The 22,637-nt window shown below is 40.8% G+C and overlaps 1 protein-coding gene and 1 long non-coding RNA gene across 5 annotated transcripts in view; one reads left to right on the top strand and one right to left on the bottom strand.

Moving 5' to 3' along the window:
• The window catches only part of COL11A1 (collagen type XI alpha 1 chain), a 260,917-nt gene that overhangs the window by 177,138 nt on the left and 61,142 nt on the right, over positions 1-22,637 (top strand). For all 4 annotated transcript variants that reach the window (XM_082227699.1, XM_082227697.1, XM_082227696.1 and 1 more), the window contains 5 exons: positions 652-705; positions 12,506-12,613; positions 17,248-17,355; positions 19,407-19,460; positions 20,753-20,806. In XM_082227699.1, the coding sequence (XP_082083825.1) occupies positions 652-705; positions 12,506-12,613; positions 17,248-17,355; positions 19,407-19,460; positions 20,753-20,806 (378 nt within the window). The remainder of the gene's footprint in view (positions 1-651; positions 706-12,505; positions 12,614-17,247; positions 17,356-19,406; positions 19,461-20,752; positions 20,807-22,637) is intronic.
• LOC309535213 lies at positions 638-14,593 on the bottom strand. Its single transcript, XR_014221122.1, has 3 exons — positions 14,507-14,593; positions 12,513-12,623; positions 638-718 (listed from the first exon to the last, which is right to left on the bottom strand). It is a non-coding gene; the product is annotated as an uncharacterized lncRNA (long non-coding RNA).

Consider the following 22,637-nt stretch of genomic DNA (forward strand, 5'->3'; position numbering starts at 1 on the left):
AACATCTCAGGCTCAATAGGTCCTAAACACCAATTTACAATATACTGACTGCTTAGCTCTTAAAGAAGGCTTCCTCAAACTTGGCACTCCAGATGTTTTGAGACTACAATTCCCATCATTTCTGACCACTGGTCTTGCTAGCTGGGGATCATGGGAGTTGTAGGCCAAAAACATCTGGAGAACCAAGTTTGAGGACGCCTGTCTTAAAGGCTTGGTTAGTGGTTAAGTGCTTGTCAGAAGTGGTAAGAGTCAGAAATTTTTAAATCAATGTATATTTTGTTAAAAGCTTAGAAAAAAAGATTTTGACTTTTAGAGGAGAGAGGAAGAGTGATCTATTTTTATTTTACTTTAAGCTGCTCTAGGGTTTAATCATAGGAGGCCTGCAGTCTAGTATACACTTTCCTGGGAGTAAACATTGCTCCTCCTTTCTTTCTTTCTTTCTTTCTTTCTTTCTTTCTTTCTTTCTTTCTTTCTTTCTTTTCTTTTCTTTTGCCATAAAGTAGAACAAACAAAGGGTTCTGCAGTAAATAGCCCATAGACTATTCATGTTCTGTAGACAGAACAGATGAAATAAAACACCTTGAAATGCTGTGTGTCACTCTTCAAATAGTGACGATGGTAATAATGACAAATAATGCCTTCTTTTGGTAGGGTGGAGCTGGTCTGAAAGGAGGAGAAGGTCCACAAGGTCCACCGGGTCCCATTGTAAGTAGAATTGCTTGAAGGACAATGAAAAAAATATTCGTATGAAAAAATGACTTCCTTTTTTATTTATGTGTATATGCTCTTGTGAACAGTATCTAAATGAATGTCATTCAGTTCTGTCAATAGCCATTCCCTAGTAATTATGAGTCGACAAACAGAAGGAACTATCAACACAAACATATTGGCCCATCTGAAACCTGCTGTTATCAGCAGGAGACAAATGGTATTTTCTTGTTTTCTTGTTTTATTAGAAATTATAAAGGGGTGGGGGGAGAGATAAGAAGCCTCTAGTGGCAGGAAAATGAAAAGCCTACTGTACTGAAAGACTGCTGTGAAATTCTCTCCAGCCTTCCTTTCGTTCTGAAATACATAGAAGTTTGGCCCAAACTACAAGTTATGTTACTCACTCTTTTAAAACACAGGTGCACAGACAGAGGGAAAGCAAGAAACTGGCGCAGGGCCCCGATCCAGATTAGGAGTGTTCTTAAATTGTCCACTTTTGTTTTCAAGAAAAAGCAGCTGAGGGGGTCCTGATCTGGAACATGCTCCCAGTCTGGATCAGAATCCTACACCAGTTGCCTGCTGAAAATCATTGTGCTCATGACAACCTTATGACATGTGACATTACTTTCATGATAATACAGTTCAACATTGATCTAGTGGTTCTGCCGTCATTGCAGACGTTGGTGCTTCTCTCTCATACGCACCTTTATTCCTGCCCAGAAAGTCTGAAGGGCAGGAAACGCTGTTGTACATCGAAAGTTATACCAAATCTTCTGGTCTGTAGTAAAGAGCTGGGTTTCCTCCAATATTAGAGAGGTGTGGTGTGGAATTGCTACATCAGAGTAGAGTACAGTAAACATTTCCTCCCTCCTTTCCCAGTACAATGAGAGTAAAAGCAGAGTGACACAAAGCGTGTTCTCCTTAATAGAGAGCATGCGTTGCGGTGTGGTCTAGCAGGTCACCCCACTGTTGCTGGGCAGATCTGTCGGTTTGCCATGGGCTGTGATTGGGTACTTGTGTTTCTGGGGAGTTTTTGATGTTGCCAATTTGTGGGTTGGACTCAAAGTTTTAAATACTGGGCATACTTAGAGGGATCTAAGTTTTTAAAGTTATAAAGAAACAAATGTGAAGACTAATAATTGGAATGGAAATGGATAAGATTATTATGTTATATTTGGACATTTGCAACCTATTTATTCATTTATCTACTTTCTTTTACTTATATTTTCTTGATTTATTTCTATTTTTTGTAATGGTTGATTTGGTGTTTTTTTATTTATTTCTTTGGGTATATATATGAAACTTAATAACAAGAAATTAAAAAAATAAAATAAATACTGGGCACGCAGCTTTGGGCATTCTCTTTTGTTGTGTGCACTGGATCACCCACCCACCCTCCCTGAACTGGGGATTTTGCACTTGACCTTGCTATGCCTGTCATGGGGTCACCTGCTTTGGGGGCAGGGGCCTTGTAGGAATTTTGTCCATTTGGCTGATTGGCTGGAGCCATCTGGTTTTTGCCTACTTTGTAGCAAATCGTCACAACTTGTAAGGTTTGCGGTTAGGCATTGGTTAAAAAATTGGTTGGTGGAAGGGTAAGTGCCTACCCCTCAAATGCTGGTGTTGTTTTTTTTTTTTTTTAATATGCTTTTTATTAGATTTTCTTCATCGCACACATCCAAGAATAAACACAGCCAATATACATTAAAGAAGACATTAAATAAGAAAAAGGAGTCAGGAAAGTAAGAAAAAAAAAGAAAGAAAAAAGTGTATATACAGACAATTTACTAAAAACGACTTCCTTCCCTCCTGATTTCGGATTTCTACCTTTAATGATTTCATCATACAACTGGTGTAGGTTTTTAGTTTATAACATTGGAAGATTTAAATCAAACCTACTGTAGTTGGTAAGTTACTAAGATTACCTTCTAAATATACCATAAATTTATTCCAATCTTCTTTTAACTTTGTATTTTTTTGATTTCTAATTCTTTGCGTCATTTGTGCCATTTCTATAAAGCCATAAAGTTTCAATTGCCAATCTTTCACCGTTGGTAAAGTTGGGTTTTTCCAATTTTGAGCAATTAGCATTCTAGCCGCAGCTGTTGCGTATTGGAAGAGGGTTTTATCTTTTTCCGGTATTTCTTTCCCCACCATCCCTAGTAAGAAGGCCTCTGGTTTTTTGGGAAATGTGAGTCTAAGGATTTTCTTCAATTCATCATATATCTGATTCCAGAATTTTTTAACTCCCTCACATGTCCACCACATATGTATGAAGTTCCCTTCATTTGTTTTACATTTCCAGCAGGCCTTGTTACCGGTCTTATACATCCTGTTTAGTTTTTCTGGGGTTAAATACCATCTATGTATCATTTTTTCTAGATTTTCTCTGATTGCCGCACTCGCTGTAAATTTTATTCCTTCACTCCATAATTTTAACCATTTCTCATTTTCTATATTGTGCCCCAAGTCTCTTGCCCATTTTACCGTAACTTCTTTAATTTCTACATCTTTTGTGTCATGTTCTAATAAAATATTATACAATTTGGATAATAACTTTGTTTTACTTTCAATTATTTCAATTTGGAATTTTGATTTCTTTTCATTCATTCCTACTTTCTTATCTTCCGTCCATCTTGCGTTAATTTGGTGGTAATGTATCCAACCCTTCAATTTTTCTTTCAATTCCTCATACGGTCTTAATTTCCAGCCTTCATGGGAACTTGTCAGTAGATCTTCATACGTTAAACTTTGTTCATCCAAATTTGTTTTCTTGAGTGATAAAATATCTGTTGGGGACAGCCACCAGGGTGTTCTAGGTTCTAGCAGTTTTCTATTTCTTTCCCAGACCTCGTATATCGGACCTCTGATGATATGGTTCGAAAAGCTCTTATGTACTTTCCCTTTGCTTGACCATAAGTAAGCGTGCCAGCCAAACCTGTTTTCCACCCCTTCGAGTTCCAATAGATCCCTGTTTTCCAAAGTTATCCAGTCCTTCACCCAGCATAAGCAGGCCGCTTCGTAATACAGTCTTAGGTTAGGTACCGCCAGTCCGCCTCTCTCTTTTCGATCCGTGAGTAGTTTGTATCTAATCCTTGGCCTCCTTCCCTGCCATATAAACCTTGAAAGGACCCTCTGCCAGTCTTTAAATATTTTAGTCCCTCTAATAACCGGAATATTCTGGAAAAGGAACAACATCTTAGGTAAGATATTCATTTTTATTGCCTCCATCCTGCCAAGCCACGAAAGGTTCACTCTATTCCATACATCCAAATCTTTTTTGACTTTATTCCAGGTCGTTGTATAATTATCTTCAATTAAATTTATGTTTTTAGATGTGAGCCAAATACCTAAATATTTTATTTTCTTGGTTACTTCAATTCCATGTTGTCTCTCTAATTTCCCTTTTGTCTCGTTTTTCAAATTCTTTGTTAATATCTTGGTCTTTGATCTGTTCAATTTGAATCCTGCTAGTCTGCCGTATTCTTCTAGAATTTCCAACGCCTTCTCAATACTCCTTTCCGGTTCTTCTAGAGATAACATCAGGTCATCTGCATAGGCTTTTAGTTTAAACTCCCTTGATCCTATTTTGATTCCTCGGATGTCAGATGTTGATCTTATTATATTTGCCAGGACTTCTAATACTATAATGAATAGAAGCGGGGAGAGGGGACAGCCCTGCCTGGTTCCTTTTTCAATTTGGAATGTATCTGTAAGAGTGTTATTTATTACCAGTTTGGCCGTTTGTTTTGAATATATTGCCTGTATTCCTTTCAAAAATTCTCCCTCTATTCCCGCTTCTTCCATGGTCTTTAATAAAAACGTCCATGAGACATTATCAAACGCTTTTTCTGCGTCTATAAAGATCAAAGCCGCTGGTATGTCATTGTTAATTTCCAAGTATTCGATTAGGTTTATGGTGTGTCTCACATTGTCTTTCAGGAATCTATTCGGTAGGAAGCCTGCTTGGTCTTTGTGTATTAGATGTATCAGGCATTTTTTTAATCTATTTGCCATAATATCGGCATATATTTTATAATCGTTGTTCAATAAAGATATTGGCCTGTAGTTTTTAATGTGCGTTTTATCCGTATCCGGCTTTGGAATTAATGTTATAAAGGCTTCCCTCCATGACTCAGGTATTTTTCCTCCCCTTAAGATGTTGTTTAGGGTGTCACATAGTATCGGTGACAATTGGCTTTCCAGGACTTTATAATATTTGGCCGAGAGACCATCCGGGCCTGGAGCTTTCCCTATTTTCATTTTTTTTATAGCACACTTAACCTCTTCTATACTTATGGGTTTGTTTAGTTGGAATCTTTCTTCCTCTGTGATGGTCTTCCCTTTATGTCTCTTCAAATATGTATCTATTTGTGTTGTATCCTCTTCCCCTTTTTTATATAATTTCTCATAAAACTCAAGAAACTTCTTTCGTATTTTTATTGGGTCTATTATCAGATCTTCCTCTACCTTTATTTTGTTTATTGTATTCTGCTTCTGTCTTTTTCTCAGTTGCCAGGCCAGAAATTTCCCTATTTTATTCGCTGACTCGAAGTATCTTTGCTTCATTTGTTTGATTTTCCATTCAATTTCTTGATTCGTCAGCATCGAGAATTGTGTTTGTAGGATTTTTATTGCTCGAATACTTTGTTCATCCTTCGGGTGATCTGTTAATTTTTTCTCATACTCTCTTAATTGCTTGAGTATTTCTTCTTTCTTCTGCTGTCTTATCTTCCTCTTATAATTATTTTGCTGGATGAATAAGCCTCTTACTACCGCCTTACTGGCGTCCCATACCACATCTATGTTTGTTCCTGTATTTAAATTCAAATCAAAATACTCTTTTAGGGTAATTCTGGTCTTTTCGATGATCTCCTCATTTTCTAATAAGTATTCGTTTAATCTCCATCTGAAATTTCCCTGTGTTGCACCTTTAATTTCTAAAGTTATCAGATTATGATCTGATAGTGTTCTTGGGTGGATTTCACAGCTTGTTGCTCTTAGGGTGAGTGTTCTCGAGGTCCAAATTTGATCTATTCTGCCCCAGCTTTTATGCACTTCTGAAAAAAAGGTGAACTGTTTTTCTATTGGGTGTAAGTGTCTCCATATGTCTATTAAGTCTAGGTTTTCCTCTAGATCTTGGAACGATTTCGGCAGCTTTCCTTGGTTTCGTTTTCTGTTTTCGGTTTGTCTATCAGTTTCTGGTACCGGCACCGCGTTGAAGTCTCCCAATAGTATCATCTTGTTGTCATCTAGGTCTGTTAGAGCTTGTTCCAATTTCTTAAAAAACTCAGATCTATTTGTGTTTGGTGCGTATATATTAACCACATTGATCTTTTCTCCCTGAAAATTGATTTGAACCCCTAGTATCCTCCCCTCTTCATCTTTATATATCAATTTTGGTTCCCATTTCTCCTTCACATATATTACCACCCCTTTTTTTTTCTCCTCCGTAGAGTTTATAAATTCCATACCTAAATACTTGTTTGTTAGAACATGTTTATGCTTTTTAGCTACATGAGTTTCTTGGATACAAATTACATCTATTTTTTCCTTTTTCAACACATTCGCAATTTTATTCCTCTTAACTTTTTCGTTCAAACCATTTACATTCCAAGACACGATTTTAAGGTTCCTTGTCATTTTTATCTGCTAGCAAGTCAGCAAATTCCCTGTTTAAGTTTTGCCGGTTTAAATTCGGTTGGGTTCTTCTTCTATTTGCTCTTCGATTTCTTCCTCCTCCCCTTCTTCCCCCTCTTCCTCTTCTTCCCCACCTTCTGCTCCTCCTTCCCTTTCTGATCCCCCCCTCAGACCCTCGTCCCCTCTCTCCTCCCTCTCTCCCTCCCTCTCTCCACGTCATTCTCCCATCCCCACGAGATCTTTTTCGTATCTACGTAGGAATTTGCTGACTTCCTGATTTTCAGTTATCTTAAATCTTTTCGCTTTGTAAAAGAAGGAAATCCCTTCTGGGAATTCCCATCTGTGTTGTATACCATTTTTCCTTAAAATACCAACTATTTGTTTATAGCCCTCTCTTTTTCGTAGAAGTCTAACTGGGATTTCTTTAAAAATAATAATTGGTTTTCCGTCAATTACCAATTTCCTCTGGTAACTTTCTCTCAAAATCGTGTTTCTCATTTCTATCGATTTGAAAATCACAAGACAGTCCCCTGGGGCTTTTCTCAATCTGTTTTGTTTAGGTCTTATTTTTATTCTAAACGCATTTTCTATCGTTAACGCGACCTCTTCTTCCTTCATTGCAAGCCATGTCGCTAATTCTTTAATCATTTTTCTCTTTATGTCTTCCTCTCTTTCTTCCCCTATTCCTCTAAATTTTAAGTTTAACTGCTTTTGTTTCATCTCCATCAAGGCTAAATTATCTAAGACCTGGTCTTGACTTTTACTCAGTTCTCCAAAGTTTTCTTTAGCTTTTTCAGCTTCCTTCCTTTGGTCTCTCAGATCTTTCTGCACTTTTTTGTTTATTTCTTCTAAAGATTTTGTCCTGACTGTAAGATCTTTTATCTTATTTGAAAATTCTCCTGTGACAACTTCAATCTTTTTATCAAAGGATTCCTGCATTTCTCCTAACTTTTTTTCTATGCGTGATTCATTTTGTCTAAATTCCTCTTTTATTTTCAACCATAATGCATCTAGATCTTTTATTTCCTCTTGCCTTGAGGTTCTCCTGTCCATTGGTGTTCCCACAGGCTTCTTCCCGTCCCTTCCCGTCATCTGCCTGTTTCCCTCCCCTCCTCTCGCAATAAATTAACTTAGGGATTTTTGTAGTTTCCCCCACCAAATAACACACAGTTTTGGTTATCTTGGTTATCACCGGATTTATCTCCTGCTCTCTATTTCGATCTGCGCACTCCTCCTGTATTCTCAGACTTCTCTCTCCTCCTCCCTCTCTATATAATATCTCCGTTATTTTTTTAGTCAATGTGCCCCTATCCCTTCTATTTTTCTCACTTAGTGCACAATTACCCCCTACTCGGTATTAAAAATTTTCCCCTCTAGATTATAGGTCTTTACATTAATCCTATATCATAAGATGCAAAAAAGAGGGAAGGGGATAACATGGGAACAAAAAGGGGGCAGTAGAAGGTAGTGGGGTCCAGTTAGGGCAAGTAGCACAGGGATTTCTCTTTAATTCTCAACTACTTATTTAGCTTAGTCCATTCCCGCATAAATACAGGCTCCAGTCCTGTTAATAATACCTTACATACGATCAGAAAATCATGGGATCAGCGGTGTCGGTAGAGCAGGGAATGTAAGGATGTAAGGAAAAACAGAGGGGGGGGAGAACGGCGGGAAGGCAACCAAGCAAACACGGGGACGACGGTTCAAAGAGTTCAAGGTTACTCGTCAGGATCTGGGGAAGCTCCTCTCGGGGAATGGGGAAGTTCGAGTTCAAAGGGGAAAAGGTCGGTCTCCAGTTCCGAAGGGAGACGCAGGCGCCAGAAGAGAACCCGGCCCCCCGGCTCAAAATCAGCTCGGAAGAAAAGACAGGGCAAGGAAACCCCTTTAGAGTCGTATTTCAAATAGACCAATTTCAAAGGCAATTCCAGCCAGTTATCCGCCAGCCGTGTCTCTACCCTTCAAAGCGGGCTGTTTTGTCTCGTGCAGCCGAGCCTGCGCACTATGTCTCCTTCACCGTCCAGACAAAATGGCAGTAAACCAAAAGAAACAAATTGGCAATAAGCTGGGAAGCCGAGGGAAAACCACGGGGAAGGTAGGTGCGGAGGGTCAAAGTAACTCTTAGCCGTCGAGGAGGCTGGTGGAGAGATAGTAAATTCGCAGCCCCGGCTCTTTAGGCTGGTTTGCTCTTTCTTCCCCCCTCCGCTTATCTTCTTCGCTTCTCCGTTTTTGATGTTCCTCCGCTTATTCCTCCCTTCCCTCTCTAGCCTTCAACTTCTTATCAAGGCTCTCCAGTATTTGCTTTCTGATACAAAGTCGCTAAAATTTCATTTCATTGTAGACTTTTTCTCGCTGGATTACTTTGCCCCACGAAATCAGCAGCGGGGACTTCCCCTCTCTTTGTTCTACAGCGGAGGAAGTTAGTTACTTTGTTTCACTCTTCCAATTAACTTCCAGCGCCATCTTAACTCCGAGATACAGTCAGGCACCTAGAGATTAATCCGTTTGCATCACTCACACTTTGGAGTCTATTCTTCAAATTTCGCGTTCCAACAGTTATTTAACAGTTCCAAAGGTGGCGGTTCTAAAAGATTTCGGAGATTTGTCGCCGCTTTTCAGCGGGAGCTCGAGACATCGCTGCGCGGGGTCGCAGGGCTTACCAAATTGCGTCTCTTGGTCCCTCTGCTCCGGAACCCTCCCCAAAGAAGGGAGAAACCCAAAAAGCTTCAGACCTTTCCGACGCTGCCGGTAGCGTTTCCCTCCAGGGGGCCCCCCTGGAGATTTGGGGGTCGCAGTGCCTTTGCGTTGCCCCTCTAAACCCCCGTGCAGTTCGGAGAAGTCGTACAGCAACTTCTCCGCGCTCCCATACTGCTGGCGATCCAAACCGGAAGTCAAAAATGCTGGTGTTGTAAGGGAATTCCGTTAAAGGAATCCAGGGGCTTTACATGCTTTTGTCCAAGTCCCTGGCATTGGGCTTGGACCGCACAAGCCTCTGGGAGCATGCGGGGAGAGGTGAGGGTCTGGTGCCCAGTTTCATTTCTTGCCAATATTGTTTTCCCTGACTGGCTTCCGCTGGAATCCGGAAGTCAATTCTGTCCCTGGACAGGGGGACAGATAGTCGGAACCAATGCCTAAGCAACCACTCACAGTTATGTATTTAAATAAAGTTGTGGCCAAAATTATGCCAAAAACCTTAAACAAAAATTACGTGTGATGTGTGAGTTATTGGGGTGGCTTGGGGACCTCAACACACAAACAATAGGATAATGTGATGCAGGTCATACTGGACTGTACCACTTTTAACAGGAGCTGGAGGTCCCATGTGTATGTGTGTGTGTTCTGTCCGACATAAAAACAACTTTCTGGAACATGAGGGTGAAGATATGTAAGCTAGCCTTCCTTTGTGATTTCTACTTGTACACATTCCGGTGGGGCACAAGCTCCTCTCTTCAGGCATCATGCCTGAAAAAAAAATAGCAACCTTTATAGTGAGCACTGGGCCACACATGGTCTGTCCTGCCCTGCCAGTAAATTGTCTTCCAGCCTTGCTGGTTGTGAGAGTAGAGAAAGGCTGGAAGGGAACTCCTGCTCTGTTCAGTTGGAAGATGAGTAGAAGCTTCTGAGCAGTTGCGTTCCCAATTTTGTGGATGGATCAACTCATGTTCAACTGAATGTGGGTAGAGAGAAGTCCCTTCAGACATTCCTCACTCAACACAGGAAGGCCAGGAACAGAGAGGGGTTGACTTGTGTGCATGGGGATATTGAGGGCAGGGCCTCATGGCTCCATTCCTCCTATGTAGGTATTTCCTGTTTAGACACCTGAATAGCCAAGTGTCCGGCTGTGAGTTTCTTGATCATGTAGCTTAGCTGTCAGTTCCCAGTAAACCTCAGTAAAATACACACAGGGGAGAGAGGATGCTGTAAGACCACTACCACATTGGTTTTATTTTTAATTTCCATTGGGGGGATACTTCTGTTTGATTTTGAAGTCTTGCACATGTATATTCATTTCTCAACCAACTTGTGAAAACAAACCAGCTCCCCTCTGTGGGGTAAGATTCTAATTGCCATGAAATTTAATTCTCACTCCCTGGGAATCCTAATCAAAGCAAAGCAGCATTAATCCTTTTCTATGCTTCTCAGTCATGCCGTGTGAATATTTAAGGCCAGCCCTCATCCCCTGCCATTCTGACTTGGGTATTTCAGGCATGTGATCAGCTGGGTCAGGGGGGAAAGAGAGCCCAGGGGCAAGCAAGCAAACAAACAAGCAAACAAACAAACAAACATCCTTTTTCATTATGTGCGTTTTAGAACAAGCTTCCCTCAGACAAAAAGAGCATTTTAAATTCAAAGAGCCCAAACACAAAAAGAAAAGTCTTCTGAATACAAGCGTGTTTGGAACTTGCTAGAAGCATCACCAAGTTTGTGTTACCCACAAATAGGGTGTATCTACGCACAGGGGAGAAAAACTCTATAAATAAGTCAGAAATTAAATTGTTATAACAAAAGATAAAAAGCACTGTGGAAAATCGCTTAGAAATATTATTTTTTTGCTCTCCAGTGCCGTCTGATGTTGCATTCAAAACACTGTTTTTTGACTAATGCAGCTGAGTCCATGGACATCAACATAGAAGTCAACAACTTTTTTTTTTAGTCAGTTAAGCGAATTTCACATTTTGTGTCTGGCAAATTTCATAATAACATTGGCTTGGTCGACATAAGCAGGGGTCAGGACACATGACACTCCAAATGTTGGATTATAGCTCCCATCATCTATGATGGGAGCAGTAAACTAACAACATCTGAAGATTAGTCCCCCCCCCCTTACGCTAAAGATTCCTTCACATATTACATTCCACCTGAGGGCCAAACTATATGCAACGCTGAATTATGGGTAGTTTCTCCAGACATTCACACCTGTTTTTCTCCAGGTGTAGAGACTTCAACTGCCTCAGAAGCCCCATGTGTTTTAGTAGGGTGTCTTAACTGATTAAACTCACTAAATATAGACCCCTGGAGAAGGGGTGTAGCTCAGTGGTTGAGCACATGATCTGCCTGCAAAAGGTCCTAGGTCCCTAGCATCTCTGGGTAAAGCCAAGGTAGACTCCTCTTTGAAGGTATAGAGACCCACATGGAGATGGTACTGAGCCAGATGGGTCAATGGGCTGACTCAACAGAAAACAGTTTCCTGTGTTCCAGCCACTGAAACCAGGGAGCAGAGGCAGGGAAACCAGGGAGCAGGGCAATTACAGCAGCAAAAGTGCCGTGTGTATTTTGGCTGCTAGCTCTTTCAGTTGTATACCTAAAAACTTTTAAATATGAATGTGATAAATCTTTGCAACATCAATTCAGGAATCAGGTGTGACTTTGACTCCCCATCTAATATATACTCAGAGGCAAATCTTAAGAGATATGGTGAAATACCGTCCCTGAATCTGAGCCAGAAAGCATGATTTCCAATGGAGAAAAAAAGCAATGCTGGAGTGAGCCCAGACTCCACTGCTTTCTGGCACTTCCTGGACCTGATCCTAGAGGAGGCTGTCCTAGCAGAGCTTGCGTTTGCCACGGAATTTAATTCAGTGATGAATGCAAACCCTGCTTTTCCCAGGCAACGGCAAGACTTGGACAAGGAGCTTCCAAGTGCTTGCATTTGGTGCTAGATTTAAAGGCTTTGAATGAATGCAAGCCCTGCTTGTGGAAGAACAACCAGGAGGACATTTTAAGACTCCCCATTGTTCCTCTGCACCCACAGCTTTACCTGCCCTCATGTTGTATAACTTCAGGTATGGGGCAGGTAGCCAAGGCTTGGGAGACACAATGTTATGGACCAAATTAGGCCCACTGGAATGGGTTGGAGGCAGTGGCGTAGCGTGGGTTGTCAGCACCCGGGGCAAGGCAAGTAATTTGTGCCCCCTAACCCGTGGATTTGCGTCCCTAACCCTAACCCCCAGATGTTGCGCCCGGTGCGGCCGGCCCCCCTGCACCCCCCACGCTACGCCACTGGTTGGAGGTTCTCCATCTGTCTTTTAAAGCAGAGATGTGGGGGGCATCTTACTAGAAGAATTAGGGCACTTGCCAATCTTTTAGCAGTCTGTCCTAAACTGTGCAGTGTTGCTGGTTATTAAATAGTTTGTTCAGTGGTCTTTTCTTTTAATTGCAGGGTTCACCTGGTGAACGTGGTCCGGCAGGTACTGCTGGCCCAATTGGTTTGCCTGGACGTCCCGGTCCCCAGGGTCCTCCTGGGCCAGCAGGAGAAAAGGGAGCTCCGGTGAGTAATTCTAAAGAAAGAGAGAAGTAATATTACAGAAATTATTACTTTTCATATCCAATAATGTTAGCTCTTCACACTCCAATACCTTTCTATTGCATATGTGCCTGGCATACTCCCTCTCTATTTACAATAGAGCACTGCAGAAATTTAATTAAACTCGATGACATTTTTTGGCACACTTTATCAAGCCCTAAGGCCCAGGGAGAGGGGTTAAACAAAGCTGATCATCATGAACACAATAGCGGCTGCCTCTGATGATAAAATAGTTTGTCACGCCGTAGCTTTGATTTAACCTTTGTGCCCTAATGCTCTGCTTTACAAAGTGTGCCTTTATTTCCCATTTTCGTATCAGATTCCATCGTCACCTACTCCTGCTCTCTGTTACCTTTCTAGTCAAGTGCAACGTTTAAATGAAAACATTGCGGGTGGGGAACTTTCAGACCTCCTGACGTTGTTAGACCCCCCCCCACTCCCATCATCCTTGGCCACTGGCCATGCTAGCTGAGACTGATGGGAGCTGGAGTCCAGAAATATCAGAAGGGCAAACTGATGCCCCATTCCTGCTATACATAGATGGAAATGCTCCTCAGATTTAGGGAAGTAGCTTTTGTGATCTTCATATGAATCTCCCCCGACCCAGGTTCAATGCCATGTTATAGACATTGTCTCTGTATCTTAATTATATCTAAAAGGTAAATATTGTATATTATCTAAGAATTATTAAACCACAGAGTTCAAAAGTAAGCAGAGTTTTAGTCCTCGTGGAAAACTCTAACAGATGTCACAAAGGAAACCTGTGGGCAGGACACATCAAACAAGTTATGTGAACGCAAGAGGGTCCTGTTTTTCCTGCTACATTGAATGACAATCAGCTTTTGAAACTGAGGATATTTTCAAAAAGTGCATCCATGGTATGCCAAGGAGGTCTATAGTTCAAAGGAAAAAATGTTCAATAATTCCACTGGGTTTGCAGCGTGCGAGAATGGAATTAAAAATTACAATATGAAATGAAATGCCTGGCTGGTGCTGAAAACAGCACAGAGCTCCCGCTATGTAACATAGAACTTTGAATCAAGTGCTTCCTTGCCTCCAGTCCACAGCACTGACCTGGTTCACACATACCATTAAACCATGAGTGAACCACAAGTTGCTCCACAGACAATCAAACAAACAAACCATGGATTGTTTCTCCATAGTTGGGTTCATTTTCCAGCTGCTCTTGCCTTATTGCCTTTGCATTTTTGTAAGCAACTGTGGCAGCGTGGCAAATCAAACTGCTATTAATTTCAGGTGCTGGGTTGCATATAATACCAAGTCATAGTTAAAACAAACCAAGTTTCATAAGCCAACAACAAACCATGGCTTTTGATCATGGTTAGTTGACAGTAAAGAAACTATAATTAAGCCATGGGCCAGGGATTGCACTGAAAGCTAAGCCATGATTTAATAACACATGGCTTAGCATTATGTGCAAATGATGCCATTGATTACCACCAACATGGTGAATGGTCAGGGATGGTGGGAATTGTGGTGCAACAACTTCTGGAAAGCACCATGCTGGCTACATCTGCCATATTAGTACACCATTCTTCAGTATGGAACTGAAGCTGTGTAGTCCAATGAGCATTTACATGGGAGTCGCAATAAACCCAGCGAGTCTTCTGCCTTATATATGTACAGAATTGTGCTGTAAATTGATTTCATTAATCTCTCACAAAATCCTATCAATAGATATTTTGCCGGTGTTCTAAGCTCCACTTTCCCTCCCTATATGATCATATTGTTCCCTGCCTCCAAATAAGTATTGGCATTATGCTAACTACATGATATTGACAACAAATAACTCATTAACATAGAAGACTGTATTCCTGAGATTTTTCATTTCTTCACCTGCTTCGGTATATTTAATTTATCTGTCTGCAGAGTCTCCAGCAAGTTATGTTATCTGTATTTTCATTTCTGTTTTCTGTCTGTTATTTATCATGCACTTATCATAAAAATGTATTGAAATTTCTGAAATGCAGACAATGGTTACTATAACAACTTAAGCTGCTTTGCAATGTACCATTCTGAATTTTGTAATTTATATGTATGAGTCCTTATCGTGACTGAGTGAGCCACTTGGAGCTGGGTTCTTAGAAAAATTGAACGCTGTGACCTTGAAGCTACCAAAATGAACCCGTGAACATAGTGTTCAGAAGGTTTCAGAAGTCAAGCTCTGAAGAAAATTGGAGATAATCCCACTGTAGCCAATCAGTGACCTGAAACTCTGCTCTTTGTGGCTCACATATTCAACTTTGTCTGCCATAGGCAGTCAGGTGCAGTGTAAGGACAGGATCTGTCAAATACCTCCAGCCTAGACTGCTACAGTGTATTGTACCTGGGACTGCCTTTGGAAACGGTTCAGAAATTTCAGTGCAAAGCATATGTTTCTAGGTTTAAAACAACACCACTGGTCCATTTCCAACAACGATTGATTACACTGGTGCTAACCTACAACATGTGGGCTGAGAGTACCTGAAGAACTGTCTTCTTCCCTGCGGTCCTGCTCATCCATTCAGATCTCTAGAGATGCAGTGGACAGTGACTTGACAGGGTGCCTTTTCATTCGTGAAAAAGGGACGTGGGTGGCGCTGTGGTCTAAACCACTGAGCCTCTTGGGCCTGCCTATCAGAAGGTTGGTGGTTTGAATCCCCACGACAGAGTGAGCGCCTGTTGCTCTGTCCCAGCTACTTCCAACCTAGCAGTTTGAAAGCACACCAGTGCAAGTAGATAAATAGGTACTGCTGCAGCGGAAAGGTAAACGGTGTTTCCGTGCACTCTGGTTTCTGTCACAGTGTCCTGTTGCACCAGAATCAGTTTAGTCATGCTGGTCACATGACCCAGAAAGCTGTCTGTGGACAAATGCCTCCTCCCTCAGCCTGAAGTGAGATGAGCGCCGCAACCCCCTAGTCACCTTTGATTGGACTTAACCATCCAGGGGTCCTTTACCTTTTACCTTTCATTTGTGGTATTTCATCTCTAAAACACACTACCCATTTGTTTATTCTGATGTCATTTTGGTCCAAGAAAGACCTTTTTATTTCTGTGGTCCTGTCAACTGAGATTTATTCTTTTGTTTCTTCACTCCTCTATTTGATGCCATTTTTATTATTGTTTGGCTGTTTGCGTTTTCTGTTTTAAAATATTTTAGGTGTGTATTTTATTTCATAAAAATTATATACCACTTGTATGTAAAGAAAATCCTCAAAGCCTTTATGTTACCGGCTTTGGGCATCTATGTGTCAAAAAGCAATGGATAAATTCTATAGTATTTCTTTTTCCTTTAATGAGATTGTTCTGATGCTACAGGTATCACTATATAGCATTGCTCAGAGGTTTTTTTCTTTGCAGAGAGAGATGGCAAATAGGAAGTGGAGGTTGGCGTTGTGAGATTCAGGTGCAAGTAAATGAGAGATGTGCCTAGTTTGTTAATTAAAGTCATAGGTGACTGGGATCAATTGTACATTGTTTCTGCTTTGAGAATGAGCAGCTGATTTCGTACTTTTGGGTGGATGGGGAGGACTCACTGTTGTACCAAGATATTACACATCAAGTTTCTTCATGCACAAAGTACCGAGCAGATGTGTTTCTCACACAGCTCTCCGTCTGCTAGATTTAATTGTGCAACAAGGTGTGTGATGGAAGGAAGGGGAGAGGGAGAGAGATAACCCTTTGGAAAGCTTGTTTTGCAGCTATCAACACTTGGTGTCGGTTGCCAAAATGAAAATCACAGATATCAATTGCATTCTAGCCTTTGCAAAACACTCAAAGGAGAGTAGGATAATGGATTGATGAGTAGATAGAGGAAGCAGGACTGTTGAAGGCATGGAAGTGAGAGTGACAAAAGACTAGGGTGTTACTCATAAGCAGACAACAGTTATGTGGGATAAACAGAGAAAAGGTGTAAATGGAGACAAGAGGGGTGATACAGGAGGACCTCAACCTTTTTAAAAAACAAAACGAAACCCAAATACTGGGTTGTGAAATCATTACCTATGAATTGCTTTATAAAGTAGTTTGTGAAAGAAAATAATATTGACTAAGGTATATAATTAACATACGGCTGTCTGGTAGTAATGAATGAAAACACAGGCGTACCACTCAAAAGGGTATGGATCAGAAACATAGGTCATACACTTGTGCAGAGCCACATGGTAGGCAACACCCCAGAATTGTAGCTTACAGATAAAGCCCAGTGGAATAAAAAGCTCTTCATCTTGCCTTGAAATGACATCAGAATTTGTGCATGGAGAGCATCTCTGAGAAGGTATTCCAAAGGTGGAGAATGACAACCCAAAATTCGCTTTCTCTCAAGTCACTACCTGTCCACTTCAGATGGCAGAGAAGGTCCTTCGGAGAGAAGGCCCTCCCAAAGCAGGACCTCCATAGATGACCACAACATTGCAGAGATGGTTTTGAGAGATAATAAATTGCTTAGGGACCCTCCAAAGGTTCCTAGCTGTGTGACAAGCTTTAACCATGCACTGGGCCAGTCTGACACTTGTAAATACTGAAATGTGAGTTCAATATTCTGCACTCTCAATTATTCACCAGTCATAGTTTGAATAATGTTTTGGCATTGAAAACAGGGTGAAAAAGGTCCCCAAGGCCCAGCCGGACGTGATGGAGTACAAGGGCCTGTAGGCCTTCCTGGCCCTGCCGGTCCAGCTGGTTCTCCTGGAGAAGATGGTGACAAGGTCAGTTGCTGTTAACTGCAGTGATGATTGTCTGGTGATTGGCTGGTTTTCAAAACTCCAAGAGCTATTTCTTTGCTTGCTTTATGTGGGATCACTCAAGAAAGAATCTTGAGGCACTTGAATAACAGATTTATTGTGCCATCATCTTTTGTAGACTAGTACCCTCTTCATCAGAAGCATGAAGTGTTATCTTCAGTTGGCCAATATAGAGAGATGCAGAGAGAGAGAGAGAGAGAGAGAGAGAGAGAGAGGAGTCATAAGCAGTGGGGCAAGAAGTTAGGGCCATGCAATAGAAGTTGGAGAAATAGGTGTGTCACCTTTCTATGCAGGACCCAAATGTATACAAGATAAGAAGGGGGTGACCCATCAGCAAGAGCAATCACTGTGATATTGTCTAATATTGCACAAGAAGTGCTGTGTTAGAAGCAACGGTGATGGCAGTTTTGCTCTCTTGGAATACGTACTATTTGTGATTATGAGCCACTAGAGAAGATCAACATATGGGAGCTGGGGCAAACATTTATTTACTTAAATGTCAAATTTGACCCATGAGCAGCAGGTGTCAGAAATAATGCAACACAGGGAACTTGGGGTGCGAATCTCTTCAATCAGGCAAAAACACTTTCATGGGTTTCATGAGTTTCCAATAGTTTGAAAAAATTATGAGAATTACAGGGTGGAAGCAAATGTTTAGGACGAAGCATTATTCCCAATTCATCGTTTGCAAAATAGGGGGCTGTACTTACAAGAGAAATGTGCTGAGTGAGAGGGGAGGGTGTTATCCTTTTCTTGCCCAGAAACATTCCATCAGGAATTTTCTTAAATTCCAGATACCTTTGTCCTGGCTACTATTCCCAATTGTCCAGGAGAAACATCTAGGAAGTCTGGCAATGTGACAGCTAGGAGTAGGGTTACACATTCTCCATTCTGCCCACTGCTTCTCCCTAAAAAATATCCCCCGCCACACCTTTATGTGCTGGCAAACTTCCCATTGTTGCACTGCATACCTGTTCAGTTATGCAGCTCATTCTCACTGGGCCAGTCCATAGTCTTTGCTTAATATACCAAAATAGGAATGAGCCCTTTGCCCTTTCTCCCAATTCATTAATGTGCCTTCTTGCCCTCATACACAACCCATTTTCCTCTCCCTCCATAGCATGCCTGAAAGCAATGCAAAAAATATCTGTTGACCACAGTTTTGTCTCTGAACCAGACTCATTATTTAGACCCAGTCTTATCCTCAACCTGGTAACTCTGGGTTTGGATAAAATGAAAAGTTATGTTTAATTAGATGCTTCCTATATTAATTGTGGCTTGCATGAAAGGATAAGTGGATGGGTTGCATTGTCTGATAACTTGTCTTATATCTCACTATCAGTTTTGCACCTATCATTGCTTGGGAATTTATGAAACCCAAAATGACCCTGCAGTTTTGAAAGCGCCTGTCTACCATTTTGATTCAAAAATGGTATTCAATTGTATTTAAACATTAAAAAAACCTACTCCTAAGTATCAGCAAGCGTCTTGCAAAATTAGGTTACAGTATCTTAACAGGTGTCCAAAGGCATAATGAGCAAACATCTTTCCAAAATATGTGCTGAATTAAGCCAGATAGCCTGAACATTACCACTGTCTTATAGAGTCAACTGTAATTCTCTGGTATGTCTGCTCATAATAAGAATTGTGATACATTCACAGAAGCACGAAGCTGCTCTTCAGTTGATTGCAATTACAGTCACTTTATATTGAAGGAGACATGGAGAATATAAACAAAAACAAAACAATTTCCTTCGTTCAAAATCCAATTAAAGTAGGTTTCAATACGAGGCCATGTTGTGCTTTGAACTGTAATAGTCGATACATGCACTAATCTGTCACACCGAAATGTGATTGATCAATGCAAAATTGCCCCCTTCAGGCCTTTACTTGTAAAATGGTGCTATAAGGTAAAGAGAATAATAAGGTGACATTTATAGACACTTCGCCACAGCGAACGGAAAGGCAGGCTCCTTAAAAGTACCAATTTAACAATGTCTTCCCTTCTATTACAGGGTGAAATTGGAGAACCAGGTCAGAAAGGGAGCAAAGGTGACAAAGGAGAAAATGTGAGTTTTCTTTTCTTCCTTTCTTTTTTTGACTACTTCCTTCACTATATTGCTTACTGCAATTCTTTATTGCTGGGGAATTAAAGAATGAAAGCATGAATCAAAAACCAACATGCTGAGCAAGCACGAAAGAGGCCTGCATTTTGCAGAGATATTCACATTTGAAACAAAAAAAAACAACCTAGAGGAATTGGGTTCAATGTTACTTTATAATGCCTTTAAATGATGATAGTAATTGACCAACTTCTTTGCTCCAAGATATGTTAACATATTTTCCTCCACAATTGTCTGTTGCTGTTTTGCTTAGTTTCCTTTCACCTAGGTCCATGCTTGAATGTCTTTTGTTTGCTTGCAGGAAAGCTATATTATATTATATTATATTATATTATATTATATTATATTATATTAATAATATATCATTCAATAATCTTTTTCATTTAAACTAACGTTTCAGATTTCTTATGTGGTTAAAAAAGTCCTCTGCTTTGATTAAAGCAATTCTTCATTTAATTTTATCAAACTCAAAACTAGTAATCACAAGGGAATATTTTCAGGAACTATATATAGTTTATAACATGAAAACTCCTCTGGGAAGAAATTATTTAGACTTGTTTGGCATGTGAGAACAGGTTGTTTTATGTAATTTTAAACTCCACTTTATTTGTATGTTCAAGCATGGCTAACTGAAAATCAGCTCTGTCAGTAATGCCTTTTCCTAGGGCAGCATAAATAGATTTAATCTAAAATACGTCCTGGACCTTTTTTTTTCTCAGGGAGTGCAATGCAGTTGCACGTATTTAATATTTAAGTCTGTCTAGGAAGAATTGTCCAATTGCAAGAGCAACTTACAGTCCCTTTGGGGAAATACAATTCCAACAAGAAGCATTCGTTTGCGATATGGATAGTGAAACTTTAGTTGCTTTTTTCCTCTGTAAATCTCCTCAGAAAGGTCTGGTATATTTTTAGTTCTGTAAAAGCCAGGGCAGGTTGTGATTCATATTCATGTTTGAACGGAAATCCACTTTTAAATATCCTGAAAATACTGCAAGCATAATTACCTTTGATAAATGTCAGTTTCAAATGTATTGTAGACAAGCAAGTCTAAGATTTGGGGAGATGAACAAATAATGCTTGACTGCCTTGAATGTAAAAGACCTTGGAGTAACAGCACCATCTCTCCAAAGAAATGTGGAAATGCTTATTAGGCCTGAATAATGCAAAATGCCCTCCTGTGGAGATGCTGTTCGTCTGACTTTAGATGCCAACATTACCTTCTTTCCTCCTCCTTTCAGGGTCCTCCTGGACCACCGGGTCTTCAAGGTCCCGTCGGAGCTCCTGGTATAGCTGTAAGTTTCTGCTTGTTATGCATAACTAACGAGTGCCTTCCCTCCCGAATTCTCATTAGTTATACCAAAGATTCAGGCATAATTTATGTTGCTTAAAATGAGAAATATCTTAAATCTTATCCTCAAGGCATCCGTGTCTATGCACTGCTCTGCTTACCGCAGGCTCCAGTCTTGGGTCAGTGCTCTGCTGCTTCAGTCTTCCACGAGTGCAACAATTCAAAAGGAATGAGCAAAACATTGGGAAAATGCTTTGGCTCTGTTCATTCCAAGATGTGTTTATTAAATGCATATGGAAGCTGGAGTGGCGTTTCCAAGAACAGGTCCACTTGATAACTTTGTTTCTCTTTTTTTATTATACAGTGGACCCTTGGGTTAAGTTACGTTCGGGTAACGTAACTTTCGGGTTTCGAATGAGGCAAACCCGGAAGTGTATACTTCCGGGTTTTGACACACACACATGCGCAGAAGTGCTCTATCATGACTTGTGTGTGCGCAGAAGCCTCATGTTGTGGACTTTTCGGGGTACGTAAGGACCCCCAGAATGAATTAAGTTCTTATCCAGAGGGTCCACTGTATGTATGTACACACACACACAATTTTAATTAAATTTTCTGTTTTACAATTTAGAATGTTCATTTAGATAACGGTAACTTCGTTTCTCATCACTTAATTACTCATTAACTTGATGGCTCCCAGTTGAATGTGCGATCTGACTCCCTTGAAAAGAAATGACATTGGCGATCTGGAAGTTCTGTCTGTATTGTTACATTTTTAATGGCTGCTTTACATATTCAAACCATCACTCCATGCTGCATTCTTCAGCAATACAGGTGTAAAATCACCCCCACATTTGCTGGTATTTGCAGCAAATGGCAGCATTTAAATTGGGAGTTGTAGCCAACATCAGGGCCACATGGTAAGAGATACAAAATGAGCCCACAAAAAGAGGAAGACGAAGAAGAGGAAGAAGAGGGGGAGTAGTAGTTTGGATTTGATATCCCGCTTTATCACTACCCGAAGGAGTCTCAAAGCGGCTAACATTCTCCTTTCCCTTCCTCCCCCACAACAAACACTCTGTGAGGTGTGTGGGGCTGAGAGACTTCAGAGAAGCGTGACTAGCCCAAGGTCACCCAGCAGCTGCATGTGGAGGAGCGGAGACACGAACCCGGTTTCCCAGATTACAAGTCCACTGCTCTTGACCACTACACCACACTGGCTCTGGAAGCCAGAGACTGCCAAGACCTGCCTTGTTTATTTTCCATTTAAATAATAAGAATGTACATATGACAAGCAGCAATCCTAGCCCCACTTCTCTGGAACTAAGGCCCACTCAGTTTAGTGGGACTTACTTCTGAGGCAACATTCTTAGGAGCTGGGTATTTGAGTCTTCAATTAGGTGCCTTTTGGAGTCAATTTCTGAGCAGTGAATGCACAACTTTTGTGAGCATTATGGACAGCTCTGGCATACACCATGGATTTATCTGTGTTTTCCTTCACTCAGACCAAAATACTTTGTCCATTCCCAGAACACTACATCAGTTGTGATACTGTTGTATGGAATGTACTTTGCTGAGTGGTACCTATGACATTCTTGCGACAGGCACCTGAAGTCCGACGCCATTTTATGACCTCTTAAAAATGTCTGTTTTGCAAGCTAGTAACTTTTATGGACTTATTTGCAAGGATGGACTAAAGGTTGCAAACTTGTACATTGTTAGCTGCTTAAATGTAACTGAAGTCAATGGAATTTATATAGCCTACAGAGCTGCAGTCAAAATCTGTGCTGTTTTCTTTTCACCCATTGTCTGGGCAGACCTTTTTGCAAAACTAA

The sequence above is a fragment of the Podarcis vaucheri genome, assembly GCF_965113315.1.
Source record: "Podarcis vaucheri genome assembly, chromosome: 6".
NCBI lineage: Eukaryota > Metazoa > Chordata > Lepidosauria > Squamata > Lacertidae > Podarcis > Podarcis vaucheri.